A 17,272-nucleotide genomic window follows, 5' to 3' on the forward strand; every position below is an offset into this window, starting at 1 on the left:
TCAGTAACAAGACTTATCAAAGATCAAAGAATCTGAAAGTTGATGAAAATGTCATCATTTTCATCATCCATGTGTATCACCATCAGTGACCGAAAGTCGGCATCCACAGAACACAGAATTGGGATAGGTGAACTTAATAAATAAAGATGAATATCAGAATTGTGTTCCTCTTAGGGAATGATAGTCTCCATGACCTGTGTGAGTCACGGCTGCCAGAAAAGAAAGAGAACAAGGAGTGTATTAAAGAAGCACAGCAAATTCAGTCCTAGAGTTCCCTGCTTGACTTCATGTCATAGTTCTGATTTCTAAAATACTATTTTCTGCAAAATATGCTTTCTGTTTTTCCCTTCTTGTAGCCTGCAACCAAACAGAATCCCTTCAGTGGGGCATTTTTGTGTTCTTCCTTTAATAACAGCAACATATAAATAACAAAAAGAAGTAAGAGAAAGAGTGTTTTTTTATAGGCTAGTATTTAACATAAACTTGAGAGTGAGTACCAAGATTATACTTAGAATTTACAGACCGGGTAGGAAGACGAGATAGAAATCTGAAGATTACTGACTCAAACACAGTGTAGTTTCATTGCTTTATTGTCACATCTCTGAATTCGCAACTAGGAATTATATTCGTATGCACTATAACTTTAGAAAGCACCTTCCCAAACCAAATATTAAGTGATTTATTGTAATTTCTTTGACTTATTATAGAATTGACTTTCCAAGTGCTCATGAGAATTATTGAGAATTTGCTACATAGTAACATCTCAGCTGTGTCCACAAGAGCTATCTGTCACCTTGTCTTAATGACTATTGGCTCACTAGGAATATTGGTTTTGGCATTAAAATGATATTTTTCTAAATGCAGATAGGACCAGGGATCACTCTTGAACATTAATGTCCAAGCATCTTAAAATTACACATCAGGTTTCATAATCTGACTTCTGCCCCACTCTCCATCTTTAGCCCTTTTCCCTGTGTGCCCTTTCTCTGGCATTACTGAGCTGCTGGTAATGTCCTCCTCACTCGTTCACTCTTTCAGGCCACACTCCTGCTCTTGCTGCTGTGTGGAATGCTGTTACCCTTTCCTTCCCTCTACCGCTTTTAATCTGGCTAGCCTCAATATTTCAGTCTGTGCTTGGGCATGTGTTCTAGAAAAGCCATCCCTGATATGCTTTATTTTCATTGTTTTTAAACCCTAATGCCTAGCATGTATGTAGCAGGACTCAATAAGAAATTTCTGAGTAAAATAAAGACTGTTTTTACAAAGATGATGTGCAAGACTGTTCTCTGCAGTCTTGGAGCAGAGGGGACAGACATGTGGGGGAATAATGTACAGTTCAGGTGGTAAAGATGAGGTAGAAAAATCAGTGAAGTCACAAGGCTGCCTCAAGAAGGAGGTACCTTTTTATCTGGGGAAAGACATGCAGAATCAAGGAAGACTTCACATATCATTGTTTTAAAAGATGAAAATAAGGCCAGTTGTTGTGTCTCACAACTGTAATCCGAGCATTTTGGGGGGCTGGAGGAGGTGGATCACAAGGTCAAAAGATCAAGAACATCCTGGCCAATCATGAAACATCATCTCTACTACAAATATGAAAATTAGCTGGGCATGATGGTGCATGCCTGTAATCCCAGCTTCTTGGGAGACTGAGACAGGAGAATCGCTTGAACCAGGGAGTCAGAGGTTGCAGTGAGCTGAGATTGTGCCACTGCACTCCAGCCTGGTGACAGAGAAAGACCCTGGCTCAAAAAAAAAAAAAAAAAAAAAGAAGAAAAAAAAAAGAAAAAAAAATAAATTTGTCAGAATAGTAGAGGGAAACATTTTAGATATTAGGAAGACATTGTGCACTAATAAAGGTGTCAGTAGTATTTTTGGAAATCATTTATAAGGTACTATAGTTGCAGAAAACAGGAGGCAGGAGAGACCCAGTGGGTGAAACAGGAGGATTTTATTTAGGTGCACACCAGTTCAGTGGATTTGCATCCAAATGCTGAGTCCTGAACAAAGACAGAGCCTGGCTTATAAAGGCAAGCTTACAGAAGCAGAACAAAGGCAGTTAATCATATAGTGACAGTTTTGCAACCTCAGCATAGCTTGTGACTTTGCAACTACATTGAAGGAAAAGAGGAACTTGCAAAATATAAACATTTGTACAAAGAGCTATGAGTAAATGCTGAGGGGAAGGGGAGACGGTAAAGGAATTTGTTTTCTTAACCTTGCTCTGGGATGTCTGGACCCATACCTGTGGGCTCTGGCTTCTTGGACAGGGTCAACATGACCTTACCTGGGCCCTGCCTGTTACTATCCTTAGAGTCAGAGTAGCTAAGTGCAGGAAAACTTGTTTCTCTTTAAAACTAAATTTCCTTTTCATTACGTTTACTGCTTCATGATTAGGAAGTGGAGAACAACATACTGTGTTACCTTATATGTTTCTACTGTATTTTAAAGTTGTGTTTCTGGTGGTTTTGTTCATTTATGTTGGGTGGATGAATTTGTGAGTGAATCTCATCAGGCGTCTCCCCAAGTGGTTTGTTGAAGTCTTAGAGAATGATTTCCTAAGTAACTATTTCATGAAACACTAAACATTCAATTTATGAGATAAAAAAAATGTTGTCTTAAATCTATTTTTATAAAGGCAATAGTTTTTAACTGTTCTAAGTGGTTCATTTTAACTGAATATATGGATTTCTCAACAGAACAAGACTTAAAGCTGACATCAGAGGAAGAATCACAAAGGCTTAAAGGCAGTGAAAATAGCCAGCCAGAGGCATGGAAAATTTTACATTTAAATGTTTGATTTAATGTTGTTTTCTTTGCTTTAATAATATTAGGCAGTCCAAATGAAATTATCTTTCAGACTAGGTTTTGAGAATCAATAGATTCTTTTTTCTAAGAACTTTTTAATAGATTCATAAAATTTAATAAATTCAGCAATCTCATTAACAGAAGAATCAATAGATTCTAAGTTAGCATTTGAAACTTAACTTAAAAAACATAACCACTATAAACTTTAAAATACTCTTACTTTACAATATTCTTATTTAAAATATTCTTATCTGCCTTTTTGATTAGCTTATAGGTAATCTTTCCTTTTGGAATAGAGGCAAAAGAAATTCCAGAACTTTGTTCTTTTATTCTTACAACACCCTGACATGATAAAGAAAGTAACATCAATTATTGGATTATGTTATTAAGCAATAGAATTATGAGCAATGTAACACTGATGGTCCTGAGCTGGATTCGTGGTTGAAGAGTAATCATGGCCAGTGATTGAAAATCTGCAGTTTTATATTGCAGTCACTGATAGCAAGGTGAAAGATATATTCTGCCTTGTGATCTCTCATTGACCTCAGCGTTTCTCTTCAGGGAGGGAACCAGGTCATAAAAGCAACCCAAATGCCTATTACAAGAATCGTATCTTGCAGAATGGGACCTTTGGTGTTAGTGCAGAAACACAATAACATTTGAACTTACTGCAGTTGCAGAAAATCAGTACAGATTATTAAAATTTTTATCCACTGTCGTTAGTACACATTAGAATATATTAGAACTGGACTTAAGCAGATAAACTAGATACATAACACTATCATATTACAACATATAATCTCAATTAAAATTTAAGAATTTGCATTTCTTTCTGTTTGGTGTTGATTTCAGCTCCTAATAATTGAAAGCATGCCTACAATCCAGTTAGTAATCTGTAGAGGCTCACTGGTTAGGGTTTGGTGAGGTAAACTCTTTTAAAGTGAGGAAGACTTTGCAACACTACAAATCATCCGCTGATGCATTTTTGGCAGATTTAACACGTAACAAATTAAGTGGAGTCCAAACAAATGGTGACAAAGTTAAGTTTGCTGGTTCATGTTGATCTTCTCCCGTTGACTAAGGTGAATTATTTTTCCCATGTTAGTCAGAAGCCAGTGATGTGGCAGTAGCTGAACGTAGATTAAAAAGTTAATTTTTAATTTTAATTAATTATTTATTTTAACAGTTAAATTTTAATTTTAATTATTTTCTAATTTTTCATTGTCTATACTTGATTACTTAAAATAAACTTATTTTTAAAACATGCATTCCAAAAGAGGAAACATCACAGAAATACAACAAATTAACCTTCTATTTTTGCATTTGCAGGAAATGTCTCAAGAACCAGAAATAAACAAGGATTGTGATAGAGAGGTATACCTTTATATTCAAACGTTTCTGTTGAATTAGATGTTTACATTATGTTGTTTAATAAAGTGTTGTAAGTATAGGCATACATGATCCTATCATGTAAGTAGCATAAATCATCAGTGAAAAATTTAATATTTAACTCAGAAAGAATTCTGTAGATTGAGTTTTAAAGAGATACAAACCCCAGAAATATTCTTTCATTATTATGGAATAATCCTGAATGGTGCCGTAAAGTGCTAGGTCATGCGACTTTAGGAGCTTTGGATCAACCATTTTATCTTTCTTGGTTTTAGTCTGATTATCAATAGTTAATGTGGCTAAAGAAGATAATTTCTTATTCTGTGTATCTTCCAGCTAGAAAATCGTATGGCTATGGAATGTGAAATTTGGGGAGCATCTTATTTTCTGGGCATCCACGCTTGTACCTCAGCAGTTTCACTCTGCTCCTTGTGTTGTGGCGAACTTTGGTTCCCATGTTTCAGTGAGAACCATCATGTTTTTGATATCCCAGGGACCAAATAAAAAAAATGATCAAAGGCAGTGGGGGAGAACAATATCTCAGTGCAGAAAAGGGCAATCTTCCTTTCTATTCCTGAAGCCTCACAGTGTCTCATCCTCTAAATCTGACTGCTTAATGTGAGATCTAGGTGGTAAAGACAGAAGAAGACACATTTTGCATCTTTGTCTTTTTATTTGTGTGTTCCCACGAGTCAAATGGGATAAATATATATATAAGATTCTGAAGAGTCGTTGGGAATAAAAGCACAAAATGAAGGAGGGCCCTTTTTGAATTTTGAAAAATTCTATTTTATTCAGTCAAACAGAAATGAAGCAAACTTTACAATGACATGATAATTACATCTTAAAATTAGAGGGTAATTGTTCTGTATATATGATCAAACTTAAGTGTGAAATATTTTTAATGACTACAATAATGACAAACTGAGTCAATTGATAAAATCAATTAAAAAGGTTCTTTTTATTCAATAAAGTGAATATCCTTAATATCCTTAATATCAAACTTCCACTCAAGGCTGAAGAAGACATGAAGAAGCATGGAAGTAATAATATGGGATTACCAGAAAACCTGACTAATGATGCCGCTGCTGGCAATGGTGATGATGGATTAATTCCACAAAGCAAGAGCAGAACACCTGAAAGTCAGCAATTTCCTGACACTGAGAATGAAGAGTATCACAGGTAAGCCTATGGCAACATTTAATAGGAGACAGCCATATGCTGTCAAACTGATCCTAATTTGGGCTAATATTCATGATTAAAAATTTTATATTTTTCCTAGGATATTCAGCCTTGCCTGGTAATCAGAAAAATGAAAATCAGCAAAAACTGAGTTACCATTTTTTCCAGTCAGTAATTTATTTGAAAAACAACGAGTATTGGCAAATGTGAGGGGAAAGGAATTTCTTTACGTTTTAGTGAACTTTTATTTTAGCTTCAGAGGTACATGTGCAGTTTGTTATATAGGTAAACTGTATCATGGAAGTTTGGGCTACAGATTATTTCATCAGCCACATAATAAGCAAAATACCCAAAAGGTAGTTTTTTGGTCATCTCTCTCCAGCCATGCTCCACCCTCAAGTAGACCCTTTTGCCTGTTATTCTCCTCTTTGTGTCCATGAGTTCTCATTGTTTAGTTTCCACTAAATGAGTAAGAATATGTGGCATTTGATTTTCTGTTTCTGCATTAGTTTGCTTAGAATAGTGGCCGCCAGCTCCATCTGTGTTGCTGCAAAGGAAATGGTCTCATTGAAAAAGACATGTCGTACACTGTTGGTAAATGCATTTCGAACATTAATTGAGTAGCATATTCACACACACATAACATAGTAAGGATATATATGTATATTAAGGATACTTGTATAGATTTGTTACGTATATACTTACACATAAGAACATTTATTACAGCATCATTATATCAAAAGATGGATCCTTATCAGTAGGAATTTATCATATTAAAAGTAAATCCTTACCAATAGGAAATAGCTCAATTTTCATTCCCAGAAAATAATGTAGTATGGAACCATTTTTTACAAATGAGGTTAGATCTAGAGTATACGGATTATTTCACAATTAAAATGTATTTAAAACCTTTACTTTGATAACACATCTTAAGATAATTTTGTTAGAATTCTTGTAATATCTGCTGTGTTGCAAATGGAAGCTGCATGCTCCATTGACACTGTACCTTGATTGCTAGTTATTAAATTTTTGTTGTCAGTGCCTGAGTGCTGAAATATTGGATCTTCAATCTGAATATTGCCAAGGGATTGTATGGGGATCTATATTTAATATAAACATTTCAGTATATTGGGTAAAACTTTTATTAAAATGTATCAAAGGATCTTTCATCTACTAAACCAGGATTTGGTCAGATTTTTCTGCAAAGAGTCAGTTAGTAAATATTTTAGGCTTTGCAGACTGTATATATAATTTTGAGACAGGGTCTCTGTTGCCCAGGCTGGAGTGCGGTTTTGTGATCATGGCTCACTGCAGCCTCAACTTTCTGGGCTCTAGTGATCCTCCGACCTCAGCCTCTCTGCTAGCTGGGACCACAGGTGTGCAACATCACACCCAGCTAATTGACTCTGTGAACTGTAGAGTGAATAAGCGTGGCTGGGTTCCAAGATACTTGACTTACAAAAACAGGCAGTGGGATTTGGCCCACAGGTGCTAATGTGCTGGCCTTGTGCTAAAAGGAAGGTGCTGCTAATGCAGTAACTCTTATTCATAAAAGTGTCCTGCATGTGTGACATTATCCTTCCTTTTAGAAAAGGATATATTTCAGTATTCACCACACCACATTTTTCCACAGTGACTTCATATAATTTTTAAAATTTCATTTATAACATAAGACTATTTTCTGCATTTCTGCCACTTTATTCCTGTTAATAGAACTCAGTAGTTGACTGTGATCAATTACTTTGTATATTTGATGAGTATCAACTGTTCTAGAATTGGCTGATTTTTATCAAGCCAGAAATACTCTCCTTGAAACGTTTAGTGTTTCTTGGTCTTTATGTATAAGCATGAACAAAGTGATATTCAGCTTATGGAATCTAGAATTGTTTAAGGTGACTTTTAGTTCTATAGTTTTAAGAATTTAACACCTCAGTCTGGCATTTTTAATGCCACATGTGTATAATTTTATAACTTTTAAAATATATAATTGTTATGTAAAATTTGAAGACTACACCTGTTATATAAAATTAGAAATTAATTGTCTATTATTTTCCATGACTGTGGAAGAAAATTACAACATTCTCAGCCATGACTTCTAAGTATGATGTCCTTAAGAGAACTGTCTAAGTATGATGTCCTTAAAAGAACTCATGAACTCAATTATCTTTTCATTCACTCTTGATCTCACACCAGTAAGTCTTCAGTTTCAGTACTCCTCCAACGTTGTTTTTCCTCAAGATTATCACTAATTTTTTTCTGTAATAAATCTAGGCATTTTTCGTACATTTCATTTTATTTAATCTGTTAGCAGAATTTGAGCCAATGGAGGACATCTCCTCTCTAACAGCATCTTCAACTTGGCTTCCAGGACCTCAGTCCCTCAGGCTTTTCCTCCTGCCTTTCTAATCCATTCATCATGGCCTCTTTTGCTTGCTCCTCCTCATCTTTCTCCATTTGGACATTGTTTTTTCCGAGGGCTCAGTCCTCAATCTTCTCTCTCGTGACTTTTTCTTTTTTTGAGACAGAGTTTCACTCTGTCACCCAGGCTGGAGTTCAGTGGTGTGATCTCGGCTCACTGCAACCTCCACCTCCTGGGTTCAAGTGATTCTCCTGCCTCAGTCCCCTGAGTAGCTGGCATTACAGGTTGGTGCCACCATGCTCGGCTAATTTTTGTATTTTTAGTAGACACAGCATTTCCCTATGTTGGCCAGCCTGGTCTCAAACTCCTGACCTCAGGTGATCTCTCTGCCTTGGCCTCACAAAGTGTTGGGGTTGCAGGCATGAGCCACTGCACCCAGCCCCTCGTGACTTTTTCTACCGTGTATATGCTAGTGATTTCCAAATGTATGTCTCTGGCTCAGATCTCTCTCCCTAATTCCAGATTTCCATATGAGCCTGCCTACTTGATATCTCTATTTGGTTAGCTATTGGGGATCACACACTTGTCAGACCCAAAATTGGGCTACTGATGGCCTTCCTGAAATTTACCCCTCATGTAGTCTTTCCTACTTTGGTTAAGGGCAACTCTTCCAGTTGCTCTGCCAAAAATCTCATTGTCATTCTTGACTCATCTCTCTCTCCATCTCTGACACCTTACATCTATTCTCTCAGTAAATCTTGTCAGGTCTATCTGAAGAATATGTCCAGAAGCCAGTCATATCTTCTACATCTGAGCCACCCTCATCTGCAGTCTACATGAGTGTCATAGACTGGTAATTGATAGTCCTGGCTTTTAAAAACTTCCCTTTTCATCAATTCTTAACTCAGTGGATGTACTTAAAATATAAGTCAAATTGTGTCAGTCCTCTGCCCCAGCCCTTCTGATTGCCTCCCATTTCACTCTGAGTATGTGTCAAATTTCCTCCTAATTATCTCCCTTGCTCTGCTTTAGCCACACTGAACTTCTTGCCATCCCTTATCTACCCCTAGTGCTTAAAGACTCCAAGCACACCTCTGTACTTGGCAGTTCCCTGTGTCTGGAATGCTTTTTCCCCAGATATCCTCCTAGCTTACTCTTTCCATTCCTTCAGTTCTTTATTTAAAACCTCCTTTCTGCTAAGAAGTAGAAAAAGGGTAAAAAGAAACACATTATGGAACAACCACTTTCTGAGGAAGAACCATGTACTACCCAGATGCATCATGCTTAAGATTCAACTGGGAGTGTACCAGGGAGGGTCTCTAACATAACCAAGGGAAGGTTCAATGAAACAAAGTGATTTATCATCTCTAACTTCAAATCCATTTGTATCTTGACATCAACACTCTTAACCTTATATCATCATTTCTTAGAGTCTTTGATATACAAATAAAAGGTTTTTTTGTATTAGAAAGAAAGAAATCCTCTTTCTCAGCAGAGACTTTTCTGACCATCCCAACTTTCCCACCACCCTCCCCATCAAACACATAAACATTTCATTTTCCTGCTTTAGTTTTTTCTCCTCTAACGTACTGTATATTTTGTCTTCTCTGTCTGTTGTTATTGTGTGTTTATCTCACTCTCATGAATAAGGATTTTATTTTTCACTACTATATCCTCACTGCCTAGAAAAAGGCCTAGCGTATTGGATGTAGCTACCTAATAAATCCTTATTAAACGAGTGGATGGAGTTTATCCTGGGTATGTTGTTTAATTGATTCTCACTTTAAAATTTTGACATGGGTCATTCTATTAGTTTTGTCTGGTAATTATATGCATTTTAATTATTGTTTTGGCTTTTTATAATAAGCTACATTCTTTATATTAATTTTTTTATTTAGGGAGAAAAGCCCAATATTGTGGTTATTCATTATTTATTCTTTTATTTGTAATCATAATTGTAATTATGGTAAACTGAGTCAGAGGAATTGCAAACTTTACTAGTATTTTATTTGATTTGATTTTTGAGATAGAGTCTCACTCTATCGCCCATGCTGGAGTGCAGTGGTGCGGTCTCAGTTCACTGCACCCTCCGCCTCCTGGGTTCATGTATTTCTCCTGCCTTAGTCTCCTGAGGAGCTGGGATTACAGCGGCATGCCACCACACCTGGCTAATTTCTGTATTTTTAGTAGAGACTACTAATTTCACTTTGTTGGGCAGGCTGGTCTCGAACTCTTTACCTCAGGTGATCCACCCACTTTGGCCCTTCAAAGTGCTAGGATTACAGGCATGAGCCACTGCACCTGGCCACCTGCTTTAAAAAAAAAAAAATGGGGTGGCACATTTAATGGACTTACAAATTCTTTTCAAGGGATTATGAACCTTTGGTATTTGAAATAAAAAGACAGAGTTGGAAATTTTTTGCTTCCTATAGTAAGAGGAATACTGGTCCGGCACTGGCTATTCTGATGGAGCAGGTGCTGCTGCTTGGCTGTATTTCAGAAGCAAGCTGCTCACATCTGTATTGGTTGGTGAGCAAGACCAGTGGTCATTGATTTGTTGATTAGATTTCAAACTGGCTCTGGGTGGCTTCTTGTTACCATTGGTACAGGTCATTTCTTTCCTAAGTTAGACTCAACTTTAACTGAACATTTTCTGTTTAAAAGTTGCCTTCAATTAACTATGTTCAAAATGAAACTATTTTATATTCCAGAATTTTAGACCTCATTTTAAAATTGTGGTCACGATGAATTGGTTAATAATAGCTCTCAGGAAGATCTATTTACATTTTTTAAAATACATATTTCTTTGCATAATTTATTCCTTAAAATTAATTGCTTTGTTTCTGTTATTGGTATTTCTAGAAGCTTTTGTTCAAGTCCTAACATAAACTCCAGTAGGAGGTTTTAGTCTCTTTGTCAGTTAATATATGTATATGGTAGTGATATTCTCTTTTTAAATTCCTTTTCTTGTTCACTGTCTTCTCTGTACAATAACAGTAATATTCTTATGCATTTTTACCGCATTAAAAATAATTACAGTTTTCAGGTCATGTGATGCCAACATGTTTGTTCCTTTTGCTTGGTGTGTGTGCTGCTATTCAGGCTCTGTTGTGGTTCTGCATGAATGGCAGCTTTTTAAAATAACTCTGTGAAGAATGACATTGGTACTTGGATAGAAATTGTATTGGATCTGTAGACTTCTTTGGGCACTATGATCATTTTCACAATATCAGTGCTTTCAGTCCAGGAACATAGGATGTATGTTCATTTATTTGTGTCATCTCTGATTTTCTTCAGTGGTGTTTTCCAGTTATCCTTTTATAGTTGACTCACCTCCTTCGTTACGTATTTTCCTAGGTATTTTACTCTTTTGCAGCCATTGTCAAAGGGACTGGGTTCTTGACGTGACTCGCAACTTGGTTGTAGGTAGTGTATAGTGGTACTACTCATTGGTATTTGTACATTTTGTAGCCTCTGAGACTTTACTGAATTCATTTATCAAGTCTAGGAGTGTTTTGTAGGAGTCTTTAGGGTTTTCTAGGGATAAGATCATATCATTGGTGAAGAGATAATTTGACTTTCTTTTTTCCAATTTGGATGTCCTTTATTTCTCTTGCCCAATTGCTCTGCCTAGGACTTCCCAGTTTTATTCTTAACATGCATGAAATAAAAGTAAAATCAAAAGTGATTAATGATTACTTTATTTCACATCTCTGTCGCATACACAGATAAAATTAATTCAAAGTTGTATGTTAAAAACACAATATTAGACCCTGTCTTGTTCCAAAAGGAATTTCTAAGTTGTCTATAAAATACAGAGGAATCAAGAATATAAGTGGAAAGTGTTTCCCAAAAATAAATATAAAAAGTATGGGTTAACACAGGGCTTCCCAATCCCCAGGCCATGGACCAGTACCAGTCCCTGGACTGTTAGGACCTGGACCACAGAGCAGGAGGCTAGTGGCAGGTGAGCAAGCAAAGTTACATCTGTTTAAAGCCACTCTCTGTCACTCACATTACTGCCTGAGCTTCTCTTCCTGTCAGATCGGTGGTGGCATTGGATTGTCATAGAAGTGTGACTCAAACCCTGTTGTAAGCTGCTTACACAGGGTATCTAGGTTGTTCACTCCTTATGAGAATCTAATGCTTTATGATCTGTCACCATCTACTGTCACCCCCAGATGGGACCATCTAGTTGCAGGAAAACAAGCTGAGGCTCCCACTGATTCTACATTATGGTGAGCTATGTAATTATTTCATTATATATAAGTAATAATAGAAATAATATGCACAATGAATGTTATGTGCTTGAGTCATCCTGCAACCATCCCCCAACTCAGGTCTACAGAAAAATTACCTTCCACAAAACCAGTCCCTGGTGCCAACATGGTTGGGGAGAGCTGGGTTAAGAGATGTGAGACCCCTTTGCCTTGTCTTGGATTAATGTGCAGATATGCATTGTGTGAATGACATCTGATGGCACCATGTTGCCCTGTAGATCATTTTAGGGACACCTCCAGTATTTCATGAAAATCAAAATTTCTTCTAGTGATGAACAAAATGATACCCAGAAGCAAGTTTTGGAAGAACAGAATGCTGGAATATCACAAGAAGAGATTCTGACTGGTAAACAAGAGCAGATGGAAGTGGCTGAAAAGAAAATGAATTCTGAGGTATTTTCTTTAGTCATTTTCAAACGTTTTAATATGTGTATTTATTTAAAAGACAACTTTATGTATTTTGGAAAGTACACAGGATTTTTAAAACAGAAGTGCAATGTTTAGATGCCTACGTGTACATTGTGGAAGGGTACAATGCTTAAGCAGTTATGAATAAATGCAATTCTTATAACTGACTGTAAAAATATTAGAAAAGTAGTATATTGATAAAACTTTCTTCAGAAAAAGGAACTTAAAGAACTTTAAGAAATTGCTTCTGTCCAAATATATGCATAGCTAAGGTTCTTACAATGGTGTAGTTGATAGATTAGATATCAGAGAATAAACCCAATTTAAAAAATATACTCAAGCATATTAATCTTATATTTTATGCATTTGGGTTTTTTATAATTCAGAGAAAGACTTTTCCAATTCTGAAATTCTAAAAATCCTCTAGTGACTTATTTTTCATGGTCTTTAAATAAGTATTTCAACTTTTTGGAATTTACACATTTTTAGATTTGAAGTTTTGTCCAACTTTTTTCCAGTTAAATATCCACTATGGGAATTCTTTCCTTATACAAATATAAATGTCATACTTTAATTTCAGAAGAAATCATGATATGTCATTCTCTTGAGTGCTAATTAAAAGTTCCCTTTGTTTACTTAGGTTTCTCTTACCAATAAGAAAGAAAAAGATCTCTTGCATGAAAATCGCATGTTGCAGGAAGAAATTGCCATGCTGAGACTGGAAGTAGACAGAATAAAACAGCAGAGCCAGCTAAGGGAAAAGAAACTTTTGGAGGAAATTGAAAGTGTGAAAGCAAAGAAAGATAAACTTCTAAAGGCTGTAAAATTAAGGGAGGATCATTAACAAAAATCAGCATTTAAGTACAGTGGACAGCTTAGCATTTTGACAACTGAGAATAATGATAAACTTCTTAAGGCTGTAAAATTGAATGAGGAAGCATTAGCAAAAATCAGTATTTCAGTAGAGTGGACAGCTTAGCATTTTGACCGCTGAGAATTCTCAGTTCTGAACTGCAGAATGTAAGACACAGCTAGGAAACACTGGAAATGGAAATCCTATCATGTCGTTTTAGACTGACTACTGCCCTACATGACTGTGATCAATGTCAAATAGATGAAACAGACTTCTTTACAGAGAACAAACATGAACAGGTTTATTTACAGGAAAAAATGAATTCTCATATATCTAACCTAAAAGATAACAGTGAGATTCTTTCTGAACAACTCTAATGTTGACAGCAAAATTAACAGCCTAAACATTAAGCTGCATCACACAGGATAAATTCTGAGAGACAAGATGGGGCAGGCCCCCATCTTTCCTGTTCAGACAACTTAGTCATTCTAGTGTGTGGGCTTTGGAGACTACAAACCCATCAAGGGCAGAAGAGATCCTGTGGCACGGCACAGCTGCTTTACCAAATCATGGCCAGACTGCTTCTGTAAGCAGGCCCTGATCCTGTTCCTCATCACTGGACAGGACCTCCCACCTGAGGCCTCTAGCTACCCCCACCAGTGTTCCCTGGCCAACGGAGATTTGAAACCTTCCTGGGACAGAGTTCCCAGAGAGAGGGGAGGGCCACCACCTTTGCTGTTTGGGCACCTAGCCGTTCTGGCCCATGGGCTTTGGAGAGCCCAAGCTGACCAGGGGTGGAAGTGGTGTCTCAGTGCAGCACAGCCACCCTCCAAAAACGTGGCCAGACTCTTGTTTAAGTCAGTCTCCGACCACATTTGTAAACACTGGGTGCAGGCTTTCAACCAGGGTCTCCAGCCACCTTCACTGCTGTTCTCTGGCTGACAGAGGTTTCAGACCTCCCTGAGTCAGAGCTCCAGGGGAAGGACCAGACTGTCATCTTTGCCGTTTGGACAACTTACCCATTTCAGTCTTCAAGTTTCAGAGTGTCTGAGGCAACCAGGGGCTGAAGTGAACCCCCAGCACAGCATAGCCACTCTACAAAAATGTGACCAGACTTCTTTTTTAAGCAAGTCCCTGTTCCTGTTCCTCCTGACTGTTCAGGACTTCTCAACTTGCCTCCAGCCACATCCTACAGGTGTGTACAGATTGGCAACTGGTTCATACCTCCGAGGTGCAGAGCTCCCAGAGGAAGGGGCAGGCTATCATCTTTGCCTTTTTGCAGACTTCACTGCTGATACCTTCAGGCACTGGAAAATAGGAGGCCATTGGGGACTGGAGTGGACCCCCAGCATACCACAGCAGCCCCACAGAAAAGTGGCCAGACTGTTATGTGGGTGCCCATTTCCATATCTCCTCAATGTGTAGGCCCTCCTGGCAGGGTCTCCAGCCAGCCCCCCACTGGAACTATCAAGCCTGTAGCAACTTGGCAATTCCCTGGACTGAGCTTCCAGGAGCAACTGAAATTCTCTCTGCCGCTGCCTCTGCAGTGGAACTGCCCTTGCTTCCCTCAGAATATCAAGGGAGCAAAGACCCTAAGTGCCATATTGACACCTCCAACAAGCTGCAGTTGACCCAAGGAACACACCAGTCCATTTCCCACAGGTACAACACACCCTGCACTGTTCATCACCAGACAGGGAACCCTGACTTGGGCTCACAGCACAGACCCTCCATCCTGGGGTGATTATATTAAGTAACTGCTAACTTACATCTCTCTCGGGTGGAGCCTCCAGGAGACAAAGTTGTAGAGCAACAAGTCAGATGATATGCAGCTCAGAGGGCAGGGACAGCTATCTCTCTAGCTCTGCTTGCTCTTATGAGACACTTTATCCCAGCACTTAAGGAGTGCTGTGGTCAGACCAGCCCTGTCTCATGTGAAAGACTGCCCAGCACAGATCAGGTCTAAGAGTTACCTTCTTTAAAAAGGGGAGTTGCTTAAAAAAGAAGTCTGGCCATGTTTGTGTAGAGCAGTTGTGCTGTGCTGGGGTTCACTTTTGAGAGAGTTCTCTGAGACCTGATCTCTGCTAGGCAGTTTTGCACATCAGGTGAGGCAGGTCTGACCTCAGCACCCCTTAGTCAGCTTGCCTCTCCCAGGACCCCAGCCAGGCCACACCTGCTTACAGGACACTCTCGGGTGCACACACTATAGCTTCTGTACCAGTGGACCGTGCCTGATTAGTGGAGAGCTGCAGCAAGGTGGCCCCTACAGCCATGCACCAGCCTGCACATCACCTCTCCATACTGCAGCTCTTTATATGGAAACTTCTCACATCCCTTTGCTGTGTGTGTTTACACAGGTGGGTTTTTCTGTACTTGCCCTGATAGCACATGGGAGTGCAGCACACACCCCAACCCACACCAACTGCCACTGAAGACGAAGCTGTGGTTGGAACAGAGCCAAAAACCCCATCCCTGTCAACATCTCACTCTTGAGGTAATGCTGTGCAGAGAAAAAGGGACCTTCTTATATCCTGAGCGACCACTGCTGCTTTGGGGGAGGGGGGGCTCAGAGAAGGCACCCAGAGGTGCACTGGCCAGCAGTCCACCCCAAACCAGCACTGCCTCCAGTGTAACAGCACACAGAGTCAGCAGGGGCCCCCTGGCCCACACCCCAGCTGTCTTGCCTCCACCCCCTTGTCAACGCTCTCAGGGAGGCAGGGACTCCTGCATCCGCTAGCATTCCGCTGCAGCTGCCGCACTTGGATCCCCTCAGTGCAGTGGACTCCAAACCTCAAGGAGCCAGAGAACAAAGATGGGGCCCAATACACGTTCCCCAGAGTTAAAGCACACAGTTCAGGAATTGGGAGCTGCATGTTGGCCCCCTAAAATCCTCCAAAAACAAAACCAGTTGGCTGAGTCCGCCTTACACCACAATCAAATCCTCAAGGTCATCAGATATAATAAAAGAAAAATATCCTGTCCAAAGGTCAGCAACCTCAACGACTGAAGGAGGATAAGCCCATAAAGATGAGAAAGGATCTGTGCAAGAATACTGAGAACTCAGAAAGTCAGCATGCCTCCTTCCCTCCAAATGACCGCATCAGCTCTCCAGCAAGTGTTCAGAACTGGGCTGAGGCTGAGATGTCTGAAATGATACAAGCAGAGTTCAGGATATGGGTAGGAATAAAGTTCACTGAGTGAAAGAAGTACGTTGTCATCCAATACAAGGAAGCTAAAAATCATTGTACAACACTGCAGGAGATGACAGACAAAATAGGCAGTACAGAGAAAAACATAACTGACCTGATAGAGCTGTAAACCACACTACAAGAATTTTCATAATGCAGTCACATGGTGATTGTGTGTGATGGCATTATGAAAATTATTGTAGTGTGTGTGGGCACCCGAGAGTGCCCTGTAAGCAGGTGTGCCCAAGCTGGAGCCCTGGGAGAGGCAAACAGAGTAAGGACGGCAGAGGTCTCACCAGCTCCATCTCATGTGCAAAACCACCCAGCAGAACAGATGAAGCAGAGGAAAGAATCTCAGATCTTGAAAACTGGCTTTCTGAAATAAAATAGGCAGACAAGAATGGGGAAAAAAAAGAATGAAAAGCAATGAACAAAATATCCGAGAAATATGGGATGATATAAATGACCAAATCTGTGACGAATTAATGTACCTGAAAGGGATGAGGAGAATGGAACCAACTTGGAAAACGTACTTCAGAATATCATTCATGAGAATATCCCCAACCTAACCAGACAGCCAACAATCAAATTCAGGAAATCCAGAGAACCTCAGTAAGATATGTCATGAGAAGATCATCCCCAAGACACACAGTCATCAGATTTTCCAAGGTCAAAATGAAAAAAAAAGTATGTTAAAGGCAGCTGGGGAGAAAGGCAAGGTCACCTACAAAGGGAATTCCATCAGACTTAGCAGACCTCTCAGCTGAAACCCGACAAACCAGAAAAGATATTCAACTTCTTAAAG

At 39.0% G+C, this 17,272-nt stretch overlaps 1 protein-coding gene across 1 annotated transcript in view; it reads left to right on the top strand.

Annotated features, from left to right (window-relative positions):
- LOC135965271 (POTE ankyrin domain family member C-like) overlaps positions 1–17,272 on the top strand; it is a 59,122-nt gene that overhangs the window by 15,679 nt on the left and 26,171 nt on the right. Inside the window, exons 8-15 of the mRNA XM_065521795.1 lie at positions 2,700–2,770; positions 4,138–4,182; positions 5,213–5,379; positions 12,288–12,411; positions 13,067–13,243; positions 13,343–13,387; positions 13,772–14,136; positions 14,705–14,941. Of these exons, the coding sequence (XP_065377867.1) occupies positions 2,700–2,770; positions 4,138–4,182; positions 5,213–5,379; positions 12,288–12,411; positions 13,067–13,243; positions 13,343–13,387; positions 13,772–14,136; positions 14,705–14,941 (1,231 nt within the window). The remainder of the gene's footprint in view (positions 1–2,699; positions 2,771–4,137; positions 4,183–5,212; positions 5,380–12,287; positions 12,412–13,066; positions 13,244–13,342; positions 13,388–13,771; positions 14,137–14,704; positions 14,942–17,272) is intronic.

This window comes from Macaca fascicularis, chromosome 10 (assembly GCF_037993035.2).
Source record: "Macaca fascicularis isolate 582-1 chromosome 10, T2T-MFA8v1.1".
NCBI classification, from domain to species: Eukaryota; Metazoa; Chordata; class Mammalia; order Primates; family Cercopithecidae; genus Macaca; species Macaca fascicularis.